The following is a 12,562-nucleotide window of genomic DNA, read 5'->3' as shown; positions in this document are numbered from 1 at the left end:
CAGTTTCGGACGAAAGAGAGTTTCAGAGCACCGGTTGCTTTATGTAGGAAAATGCCTACAACTCCCCGATAGAACTGCAAACGCATAACGTCTTCACCTCCCCTAACAGGGATACGCATGCGACTGGAGACCGCTTGTGGATTTGATATGCCCTAGAAACTCCCTCCTTTGGTGGAAGTCGATTTATTACAGTAAGGGTTGATGCAGCGGGCTGTCTGACTAACTGAATGTTGATATGGAAGTATTATTTTATTATTAGCTCCTTAAATCTAGTGGCTTCATGCCTTGTTTGAAGCGATTTCGATTAAAACAAAATCCGAGGTTCCGTTGTTCCAAAGCTGTTAGAATTATGCCTCAAATAATGTCGCTTAGTCCATGAAATATTAGCAAACTCTATTGAGCTATGCTTTAATAGATGATTTCATAAACGTGTTTTATTTGTTGCAAAAGCATTTATATCTACTTCTTGTTAATTTTCATATTGAAGATGCTTATTCCTTCCATGTTACGAAGTAATGCCTCCAATTTTTTCATTCCACCTGGATGGATCAGGAGGATTGCAAATTGCATTGTTATGATGACAGAAATTGTGAATTCATGATCTGAAAGTTTCATTTCTCCGTTGCAGATATTGACGGTGTGATAAGCAACCTTTATATTGGACGTGCGTCAGAAGCAGATACACGTCATTGAATTCCCTGACAAAAGGAACTACATAGAAAAATGATTTCTGGTGCATAAACGGTCGTTCGATTTAATGGTGTTACTTCCGTCCTGATAAGCTCTTCAACATTTTGCGTAAAAATAGGAGGCTTTACTTTTGGAAAGACCTTTCTATGACAAAGTGCGCTCCCGATGCTCATGCACTGCCATCGTTCATTGCATATTGAATGTTGGTCTCTATATAACAAAATAAATTCTTGAGCACAAAAGGTAAAACTTGTTTAAATAGTACCACTCCCATCTTCATAGCTCTTTAACTTTTTGAGTTAAAAATATAACAGGTCTAAGTTTTGGAATGATCCTCGTACATTTTTCATGTTGAAATAAAATTATACAGTTACTTATGGCGGACCTTACACTTACTCACTTCAGTAAGGATAGCGAAACGTTTATCGCACAAATAAAATATGGATCAATAAAATGGCCGGGTCTCTCTTAAATAAACACCTACGTGCGGCGGCTTTCCTTTGAAAGGTTAACCGCAAACAACGAGCAGACGACATTTTGCACAACCTTGTCGCGCGGCTAATTAAAGAGAGAAAAAAGGGACCAACAAAGAAAGAAAAAATGTCGGCTATCGGACAAATCTTATCAGTGTAACCTGTTTCTTTTGATGTGCCACCCCAGCTTCGCATAAAAACCCTCGTACCACCCAGCATTAAAAACAAAATCTGAAACGCGTGGGGGGGAGTGACGAAGAAAGAGTACAAGGAAGAAAACTAGGAGGAGAGAAAAAAAAGAGAAAATAACGAAGAAAGTGAAACGATAGAAAAACAGTAATACCGTGAAGAAGGGGGGGGGAATTTAAAAAAAGGAAATGAATGAAAAGTACTAGCATGGAAGGAAAAAAGAAAATGGCGAAATAAGGAATCTGAAAAGAATAAAAAGTCAATACATGAAACAATGAAACCATAAAACGTGCAAAAGTAAAAATAAAAATCACTAAAAGTAAGAAATACATAAAAAAGAAAAAGGACAGAATGAAAATGCTATCAATAATCTTTACTATCGTATAAAAAGGAACGTCTGTGCCTGTGGGAGTGCGTTCCCTATGGATTCGAAAATGGCCAGGCCGATTTTTATGAAATTTTACACGAAGGTACTTCATGCGTCTGGCAGTGTCCTTAGATAGGTTTTGTATCGGAACGTCGTCGATAAGTATCGTTTATCGATAAGCAAAAATAATCCGATGAAAAATAGGAACGAGCGATTTTGACCAAAGTTAAAACCTTACACAGCCTAACATCACAACATCACAAGTGCATTTAAATAGTTTTACCACACCAGCGGAAAAGCACAACATATAAAATCAACAATAAATTCTTTCATATGATTGGGTTGCGTTCGAAATGAATGTTTATGTTTACAAAAAAAATAAATAAATAAAATGAGCATGATACTTGACTTTTGCATTTTAAACTTTAATTCCAGCCATTATATATTATGGAAAAATTAATTTCCTAGAAGTAATAAGACTGCTCAGTCGAGAAGGAAGCAAGATACACTCACCTTTAGAGTTGCGAAAGAATTGCCCTTCCGCGACGTGACAGTCAGTTAACAAATAAGTAAATTAATGTAATCATCAGCATCATCAGCAAAAGTAAACACCACTGAAATTGTAACCATCAGCAGCAAATTTGTAAATACAACTGAAATTGTAACCATCAGCAGCAAATTTGTAAATACAACTGAAATTGTAACCATCAGCAGCAAATTTGTAAATACAACTTAAATTGTAACCATCAGCAGCAAATTTGTAAATACAACTTAAATTGTAACCATCAGCAGCAAATTTGTAAATACAACTTAAATTGTAACCATCAGCAGCAAATTTGTAAATACAACTGAAATTGTAACAACAAGGAGTTTGATTACCTCCCTTTATAGGTCTAAAAAGGTCATGTGATCACCATCACATGACCAAGGTAAAGCTTTATAACGCTTCTAGGAAACAACAACTCTTTTGGTTAGTAACAAGGTAAGTGCACCTACTCCCCTCTCTCCTGAGCAACCAGTAACTTCTAGTTTTTTCCACACATTCCCCACGAAAGAAAAAAAAAAGAAAATGAAGGGAAACAAAGAATATAAGGGTAGGCTCTTACTCAAAACAGTAACATGTTAGTATATTTTTTTGTTTATTTTCTTTTGTGGTTAATCCCTAACTATTCGGGGAGGAGGCTAGGCCTGCCTCGCCGCCGTCGTAGCGGGACACAATCGGGACAGTACCACTTTTGTCTTTCAGGAGGTAGAGACTCAATCCCCACAAACCTGAAGTGACACCAGTCGTCACATCTATCACAGCAAATCATGTCCTGGTCACCCTGCGGGGAACCACATATGGGACAATACCAAACAACTTCATTGGAACATGCAGACTGGGGAGGAGTATCACCGAGATTGTCAGCCGGCTCATCAACTGATGCAGGTACAGTTGGAGCATGATCCTCTTCATTCAAGGATAATTCCACGGGAAATAGGTTCTTTAATGAGTGGATATGTACTGCATTCCCACCCCCTGTCTGACCCTTGCTGACCTGACTACGCCATCCTCTCCGCAAAACATCTCCAGGATGATTCCAAGGACCCAAAAGGGCCTAGGCTTCCGAGGACTCTTCACCAACACCACGTCTCCAACCTTTAAACGATTCCAGATAGGCACTCTGGAACGACCCTGGGGTCTTTCTCCGAGACTCAACAAGTACTCATTGTACCACAGAGCTCGGAATTTCTCCAGACACTGGTCCCGTACCCGCATAGTTCTGAGAAGCCTCTCTCGACTGGGAGGAAGGTGTGCGGCAAAATCTGCATCATTGAGACTCAAATGCAGCCCGGGACTCTCATTAGGCCGCAAAAACATGTTGGGGGTTACTGCCTCCAACTCAGTCTCTGCCGATTCTCGATAGGTTAGAGGGCGGTTGTTGATGGCTCTTTGAATATCCGATATGATGGTCAATAAGGTGAAATAATTCATCTGACCTCTACCAACCACCTTAAAAAGACAATTCTTGATTGTCTGGATACTTCTCTCCCAGACACCTCCAACCCAGGGCGAGAAAAGGGGGATGGGGCAGAACTTGATTAAACAGGAGCCGAATTTCTGTTGGTAATCGTGAGTCAATACCAGCCTCTTAAACAGCCGACCACCACCTAAAAAGGTTTTAGCATTGTCAAAATAAATGGCAGAGGGAATGCCATATAGGTTGGTGAACCGCACCAAAGCCTGCAGAAAGGACAACACGCTCATATCCGGCACCGCCTCGACATGTACAACTCTGACACTGAGACAAGTGAAGATGAGCAGGTACACTTTCACCTCCTTATCACCTTCTTTAACCCACAGGTGGCCTGTAAAATCTACCCCCGTGTGTTTGAAGGGAACCTCCAGTTCGATACGGGAAGCAGGAAGGTTGGCAACATTAGGAGGCATGACTTGTCTGGCATTGTACTTCCGGCACAGGGCGCATGAAGCCAGGACCGTCTTCACTGCCTGTCTGCCCTTGGGTACCCAGTAACCATGGCGTCTTAATTCTGCCAAAGTGGACGCGACTCCCAAGTGCTGGCATCTGTCATGTGCATCCATGATGATAAGCCTAGTCACTGGGTGATGTTTTGCCAACAGAATCGGGTGTTTAATTTCCACGTTAAAGTGGAGAGATCGGCTAATTCTACCACCCGACCTGATTAGTCCATCACTATCGATGAAGAGGTCAAGGGCCCGCACCAACCCAGGAACAGTCTTGCCTAAAGAATCTGAAACAAAAATGTAGTAGGCAAAAAAAAAATGTTCTGTCAGCAACAGTACAACTTCAAAATAGTCACTATCGCCCACCTCCAGAAGAGAGGGAATTCCTGTCCGTGATAACCGTGGTAAAAGAAGACACACTCCAATCGCCAGAAACACCCACACACAGAATTTTCAGGACACTGCTGACTCGTCTCTAGCCTCCTGCTTTTATAGTGGCCGGGAATTATCCATTTGCATAATCACACGAGAAAGAAACGTGATTTTCCGAGAGTTGCATGGGGTAAATGCTAATAAAAACCCCCGGACGTCATCTTGGAATTCTCTTTTTCCCCCCCCCAACCGGTGACACAACAGACGTACCCGAGGTAAGCTCTTTTTCCCCTCACTTTAGTTATTGCTACTTCTGCTACACTCCCCCCCCCTGATCTCATGATCACAAACGGGGCAGGGGGGCAGTCGTCTGTCTGGTACTTCTCCGAAGAACCGGAGGCAGCACTTCCTCCCTGCCATCCTCCTCATCGCCATTATTGCCACCAGTTTGCTCCATAGGCGGTGTTTCACAATCAGGGCAGGGGGGCAGTATTCGTCTCTGTCGGGTACTCCTTCGTAGAGGCAAGACGGGTGGTCCTTCCTCCGCTTCTTCAGTATGTACATTATATGGCTCAAAATCCTCTCCGTCGTCCTGCATCATACTCTTTGTCTTTTCAGAAGACATCATACTGTCTGAATCTCCCTCTTCCTCCGATGTAACAACATAATGGCGAGGGTGCAAATCCTTCACGTGACGAGGCACACCGTCCACCAAAATCGACTGAGGGCTGATCACCTTGGTCACCTCACCCTTGCCGAACCTCGTGGTACATCGATTTTGCGGTCTTTTGACCCATACGCGATCTCCAACCTGGTAAAAGCTGTTCTTGGGACCTGGGGACGCAGTTGCGAGATTGGTCTCCTTTACTCGAACTTCGTATTGATAAATCCTGTTGGCAGGCGCAGTGGAGGGAGATGTGTCGTCTCTTGGTGTGATATTATACCAGTAGACAGCCTCCTGTATTGGACAACACATTCTAGCCGCTATTCGTTTCACTGTACGGTGACATCGCTCCGCTATGCCATTCCCGGCTGGAGCGTATGCACAACGGAATCGCAAGTGAACTCCCCATTTACGTGCAAATGCTTGGAACATATTGCTGCAGAAAGCTGTGCCATTGTCTAAAAGGAGTTCATGCGGCGCGCCACGCTCGAGGAACACTGCCTCCAACTGATGAATCACGCTTGCCGAGTCCTGCCTTGCCAATTTCCTCCAAATGGAGAAACGCGATGGACCACAGTCTGTTAAAGTTAAAAAATGGAAGGTGCCATAATGCGTGATATCCATTCCAATTCTCTGCCAATTCTCGTTAACTTCCAGCTTTCCCTTTTCCCACCTGACTGGCGCTGGGTCAATGGACTGACAGTCCTCGCATTTCTGTATGCCCGTTCTGACAGTTGCTTTTGTCGTGGTTGGACATCTTCTCCTGACAAAGTAGGTAGTGCGTCGCACCCCCGGATGTCCACTATCTTTGTGAATAGCCATGATTTGACTCTCATCCAGCTCGTCTGTGTGGACCGCGCCTATCACTGGGTCAAGACCGTTTTTCTTTTTCATTGCCTCAAACCACCGCTGTGGCACTCGTGTCAGTCGGTCAGCAATGTTTCGTGCTGATGGAACCAGCGTCACATCCACTGTCAGCCCGTACTCTTTCACGAGCTCCTTAAGAGTGCTTAATCGCCTCCTAATAAGCATCTCACTTGCTGCTTTGGTGCGTACTCGCGCCTTTCCAGTTAGCGTGTCCGAGACCCAATGGTATACGCAAACAGAATCTGTCTTTATGTGTAGCACCTTGCTCTGCCACTGGAGAGCCAAATTGATGCCTTTCAATACGGCATCCAGTTCAGCCAAGTTGATATGTTGAGAGTCATCTTCAGGTCGCAGCCAACATGCATCTTCCAACACAGTTTCACACATCTCCAAAGCTGCTCCAATTGCTAGGGAGCTAGCATCGACCCATACATTCAGCTCTTTGCCGTCCACACACCAATTTCCCTGTGCCGGATCGTTCTGCTGCGCAGATTTTAAGGTTTCGAACATCATACGATGTAGTACGGCGTCCCTTGCTTCATCATCCCAGCCCTTCGTTACCGAACTTACTCTCCTTCTGAGTATTCCGCAAGCCACACGAAGCCAACCGCACACCGGAAAGTGCCCGACAAGTCGACCACACAGGGAAAAGATTGTTCGTCGCGTAACAATACTGGGAGCCTCTGGAATTGCATTTCCTCGCTTCCACCGCAGTTCAATGCGTTCCATCCTGACTGCCAATCCCAGCGCCCGTGCACCGTCCTTCAACTGCTCCGGGTTCTTGCACTCCAACCCGAACTGCGCGAGGTGTTCTCTCACACGGGTCGCGGGCACCACGTCTTCATTGACAAAAATGTCATCAATGTAAGCAGATGCTGCGCGGCTTATAACTTCTTCCTGAGATAGTACTTCGCTGACAATTGCTCTCATTATCAAGGGAGCCACATTCAAACCAAACCCCAGACGGGTCAGACAGTATTTTTTCCTATCGATTTCCACAGTCTGGTATGGCCACAGTGTCTCATGGACCCGGACTTGTAGGTATGCTCTTCTGAGGTCCAGTAGAGACACGTTAGCACCTTTTTGTCTCCACTCACGCAGCTTAGCCGCACAAACATCTGCGTTGGCCGTAAATGCGTCTACGTAATGATTTAGCTCCCGGTAGTCCATCACCGGGCGCACTTTGGCTTTGTTCTGCTGTATCACAGCAATCAGGGGAATTAGACCTTTGGGGGGTCCCAATTTATCCTCTGGGTATGGCACGAGCCAACCATTATCTATCCAGGTGTGGAGCTCCTGAGTGTATTCTTCACGAATTTCTGCTGGCACTGGGTACTCTGACACTCGATTATGCAGCCTTTCAGGGGGGGGGTCCACAGACCATTTCCACGATGCGGTCCACGTTCGGTTTTGATGGTCAAAGGTTGCAGTGAAATCTGGTTCATCGATAGAAATGTCTGCGCATTTAATACTTTTCCTGGCGCCCAGCCGCACTGATCCTGTAGGCTTGACAACGACACCTCCTAGAGCTTTTATGGCGTCGATCCCTAGAAGCAAGTCAAATCCCAGTGGCTTGCCATGCACAACCAATACATCGACTCTGGCAGACACACCTTCATCAGTGGATACAGAGACCGTTCCAACACCGCAGCACGCATGGGACATTCCACCAATTGTGTTGACATTTACGTTTGTTTTTCTCCAAGACCGGCACCGGTCTGCATGTAAAATTGTCCTGGAGCATCCTGTATCAATAAGCGCTAAACATCGCGTCCCGTCAACATGGATGCTTACCACCGGGAGCGTCGTGTTCACATCTTGGTTGGGAAGGAGACAGGCGTTTATGCGTCCTCCCCTTGCTCGTTTCCCGAGCAGTTCCGAGCCCAGTGTCCACTCTCACCGCAACGGTAACACCGTGTTCCACGTTTTCGACAGTCCCTTGCAAGGTGGCCTTTAACATTGCATTTGAAACAGGTCACGTTAACAGGATTATTCTGGGCCCTGTTTTTGGGTGAGCGTGTGGCCGCAACCACATCCTGATTTTGTTCGCCAGTCGTCGTCAAAATTCTCGCTCTCGACATTAGCTCCCCCATGGTCAGGGCTTTGATGTTCGGCACCTGTTGAAGAGCAATTGAGATGGTGTCAGGGAATCCAGTGACAAAAATTAATTTTGTGAGTCTCTCTAAGCTTTCTCCTGTGAATCCGGCCAATCCAACCAACTGCCTGATTTTGTTGGCGTACACATCCACACGTTCACCAGCCCATCTAACCATAGTTATTTTTCTATATGCTGCAAACGCGTCATTAGTAAATGCCTCCTTTAATCGAGCCTCAATCTGGTCTATTTTCTTTTGATCGTCCTCCTCCATTTCCATGTAGAGGGCCAGCGCATCGCCTTCCAGGTATAAAGGTAGCAGACTCGCTACGTCATCCACCTGCTGAAGTTGTGCGACAAGTCTCACTTTTTTCAGCCACGCTACAACGTCTCCCTCGCCAGAGAACGGCTTGATAATATCACTGCTTATCCGCACCTTCGCCATATTCGGGCCGAAATAGCTTGAAACAAAAATGTAGTAGGCAAAAAAAAAATAAATGTTCTGTCAGCAACAGTACAACTTCAAAATAGTCAATATCGCCCACCTCCAGAAGAGAGGGAATTCCTGTCCGTGATAATCGTGGTAAAAGAAGACACACTCCAATCGCCAGAAACACCCACACACAGAATTTTCAGGACACTGCTGACTCGTCTCTAGCCTCCTGCTTTTATAGTGGCCGGGAATTATCCATTTGCATAATCACACGAGAAAGAAACGTGATTTTCCGAGAGTTGCATGGGGTAAACGCTAATAAAAACCCCTGGACGTCATCTTGGAATTCTCTTTTTCCCCCCAACCGGTGACACAACAGACGTACCCGAGGTAAGCTCTTTTTCCCCTCATTTTAGTTATTGCTACTTCTGCTACAGAATCTAACAAGAATTCTATTTCTTCAGCATATACTTGATGCTGCATAGTCTTCATGATCAGAATGGCTGCCAGCTTTTCACAGTCAACCTCTACTCGACGCAATCGATAAATAAACTTAACTACCAGGGTGGTCACCCTCAAAAGCTTTGAAAGGGTAGAGAATCTTTCTAAGGGAAGCACCATACGAGATTCCTCTCCATGGAGGATAGCAGCATTCCAAGAGGAACGGACTATCTCCTGGCTGCGTCGACTCAGACATGGCAACTCTTGTGTTGTCCATGGTGCAGAACCACTACTCAACCAACTGGGACCATAACACCACAGTTGGAAGCAGGTTCTGAATTTTTGCATCGTCAACCCCCTTGTGATCAAGTCGGCAGGATTTTCTGCGGTTGGGATGTATCGAAAGGAGGGAACAAAGCCAAGTGCAGATCCCAACTCTCCACTCATCTGTTGAATGTCCCTCAGTCTATTACGGGCAAACAGGTTCTTAGTCACAATAGTCCCTGAGACTATCCAAGAAAGAACAACCTGAGAATCAGTTGCCACATGAATCTCAGAAGGAGAGAATCTGCCAAAGCTCCGTAAAATAGTGGGCAGGCATCTAAAAGCCAAGAACACTGCCATAAGCTCCAGTGTAGGAAGAGTCTTCCTCTTCAAGGGAGCCACCCTAGCCTTTGAAAACACCAGGCACGAATGGCAATCTTGCACCGTGTAAGCGGCGAATCCGTATGCCTCTGGAGAGGCATCACAGAAGAGAAAGAGTTCGTCCACTCCATTCTCACTGAACGCCCTTCGGGGAAAGGAAATGGTCCCCAGTTCAGAGAGGATCAGATGAAAGCTTTTTCCATAAGGACAAGTATTCTGGTGGCACCAGGACATCCCATGCACCCCCCTTCCAAAGTCTGCTCAACAGAATAAAGCCCCGCAATGAAACCGGCAAGCACAATGATAAGGGATCATAGACATTCGCTGTCTCCCCGAGAATCTGTCTCTTTGTGCAAGCACAAGGGTTGCAATTAACAGGTGTCACATAAAGGGCATCCGAGAGAGTACAGTAGCGATACCCCAGAACCTTTTCCAAATTGTTACCATGAACACTCAATGTCCCATGTTTTTCCATTTCCCTTCGAATACCCACATGATCAGAATTACAAGACTGCAATTCAAAACCTCCCCGAAGCAGCCGTTCCCGAAAGAGAGCCTATAATCTACACAGTTCATCTGGATTATCATCTGACATCACCAGATTATCCACGTAAAATCGGTTCTCCATCAAAAACCTACAATTGTCCATTGGGAATTGAGCAGCATGGTACCGGAGGACATAATTTAGTATGAAGGGACTGGAAGCAAACCCAAATATAATGGTATTATATCTAAAGCAGCGCAGTCGACCCCCATCCTTCAGAAAAAAAAAACAGAATCGGTTTCTATCTGCTTCTAGTTTCAGTCGTATCATCAGGAAAGCCTTCCTTATATCCGCTAACACAACATGGTTATTAGCACGGAAGGTGAGCAATAAATTTAATAGATCACTCGTAAGATTCACTCCCTGGTAGGTTGCTTCGTTAAGAGAAGGAAAGTCCCCAGTCTTGAGACTGCAGTTGAACACGGGCCTAATTTTAGTTGTAGAAGTAGGGTCTGACTTTAAAACAGGTCTGTGTGGAATCCATATAAACTCCTTAAACCGCTGTGGAGGTACAAAAATCTCTTCTATAATTCCTTCACGTTCCTGATCACGAAAAACCTGCAGATAATCATTATAAAGCTGCCTCCGCTCCAATTTTCGTGCTACATGCGCAAGGCCACTGCATGGTTCGAAGCTACGCGAGATATTTTGTCGTCGTCCCAGGGTATCTGGACATAATATTTATTGTCCTTGTTGAAGATGAGCAATCGTCTGTTCATCGTAATTGGACAGTTTCTGCTCATCTATACCCAGATACTCCACACTGAACAATTTCTCCAATCCCCTATGCACGTTACTGTCCATGAAAAAATCGCTCAGGGGATCTTCCAACACAAAACACAAGTGAGAAGGTTTAACATCAGCAGTTGAGGCTAGGACTGAATCGAAAGCAAGACACTCCGGCTCCCTATGTGTAAAAAGTTCTGAACAAAGAAACTGCTGCACCTCACCAAAGGGAACCAGTCCTGTTGGTGTGGAGAATGCTTTCCCACGCAAACAAGGAACAAGTTGGAGGGTCCCCAACTGCTGAATAAAATCCAGGCCCACAATACCATGAATAGGTACAAATCCAGTGCCCCTGTGAAATCTACCAGCTAGGGGATAATTAAGGCGTTGGAACTCATCTAAAAGGGAATCCAGTTCCTCAACACGTACTGAAATATCTATGTCCTCATGCACTAACACTGGAAGAGAATGAGAACAATGTGGTCCAATGCCCGTCTCCAACACTACCTCTCTAATTGTCGGTCACAATCTCCAAGGATCGTGGTTAGCTTCAAATCACAATACAGCCCGATCGACTCCAAAGGTTTGCAACACCTTACTGGACAGATAAGTCCGGCCACTGCCCGTTTCCAACAAACAGTTGACAGAAACATAGTTGCCATCTCTACCAAAGGCAACACACACGACCGGGGAAGGCTAGACCATTTTCCACAGGCAGAGTTAACATAAAGAGAAGAATCCCTTCGGCCAGAATAGGACCCTGGTCTGGATGACACATTCCCGGAGGAGCCCCGACCAGTATTAGGGATACACCCAGAGACCTCGTCCCTCTTGATAAGGAGACGTTTGACCGCCTCCCTGGTATCTTGCAAAATGGAGGATAAGGTAGGGATTCTTTTACCGGAAATCTGGATTAACTCTCCTCTGACCTCTCCGGGGCATTTGGAGAAGAGAATCTTCGCCATAAGGCGCGCCCCAGAAGAACAGTTATTAAAGAATGAACAATCAAAGGAGCCTTCCAACTCCGCAAGAAGTGAGGCTGCTCTGGACATAAAACCAGTTAAACTGGTGTACGATTTGTCTCGTTTACAGGAGAAGTCTAAAATGTCCTGGAAGATGTTATCTATAATTTTATCTTCATCGAGATACTCGCTTTTCAGGACCGAGAGAGCCAACTCATAATTCCTGTTGCATATACTAAAATGGTTAATCAACAGGAGAGGTTGACCAGACAGAGAGCATTTTAAGAAATTCAGCCTTTCGGCATCATTGGCCATACCAGCTACGCAGTTTTCAAAACGCGACAAAAAATTCCTAAAGCTCATAGGATTGGATTGCATAGCCAACCCATCAAAGGTAGGACCCGTAATTTGCATTTGAGGTGGCTTCACGGTAAAAGATGACACTCCTCTCTCACGTTCAGAGGTACCTTGAGCAAGGCTTAGTGACTCAGTGGCAGCAGGGAGGAACTTCAACTCAAGATGTTCCAGTTCCTTTCGGAATCGCAAGGCGTTTGCCAGAGCCTCCTTCTCAATTCTCACCCAGTCCTCCTCCTCAGAAGATTGAAGTTGGATTTTGCTAACGCATAC

The 12,562-nt window shown here is 45.3% G+C and overlaps 1 protein-coding gene across 1 annotated transcript; it reads right to left on the bottom strand.

Moving 5' to 3' along the window:
- Positions 1 to 3,205: 3,205 nt before the first annotated feature.
- LOC145281494 (uncharacterized) lies at positions 3,206 to 9,937 on the bottom strand. Its single transcript, XM_080132210.1, has 2 exons — positions 9,241 to 9,937; positions 3,206 to 4,473 (listed from the first exon to the last, which is right to left on the bottom strand). The coding sequence occupies exons 1-2, from the start codon at positions 9,935 to 9,937 to the stop codon at positions 3,206 to 3,208; spliced, it is 1,965 nt and encodes a 654-aa protein (XP_079988336.1).
- Between the last annotated feature and the right edge of the window lie 2,625 nt (positions 9,938 to 12,562).

Source organism: Euprymna scolopes, chromosome 1 (assembly GCF_053919585.1).
Source record: "Euprymna scolopes isolate OS-2025 chromosome 1, ASM5391958v1, whole genome shotgun sequence".
Taxonomy (NCBI): Eukaryota; Metazoa; Mollusca; class Cephalopoda; order Sepiida; family Sepiolidae; genus Euprymna; species Euprymna scolopes.
Note: the sequence above shows the minus strand (reverse complement) of the source record. Positions and strands in the feature narration are given on the sequence as shown.

What these genes read in the sequence shown, in the direction of transcription:
- LOC145281494 (XM_080132210.1), bottom strand. Translation starts at nt 9,937, where the DNA reads ATGTCCTGGTGCCACCAGAATACTTGTCCTTATGGAAAAAGCTTTCAT. An exon ending in CCTCCATGGAGAGGAATCTC is followed by an intron (nt 4,474 to 9,240) that starts GTATGGTGCTTC and finishes TTTTTGTTTCAG; the next exon opens with ATTCTTTAGGCAAGACTGTT.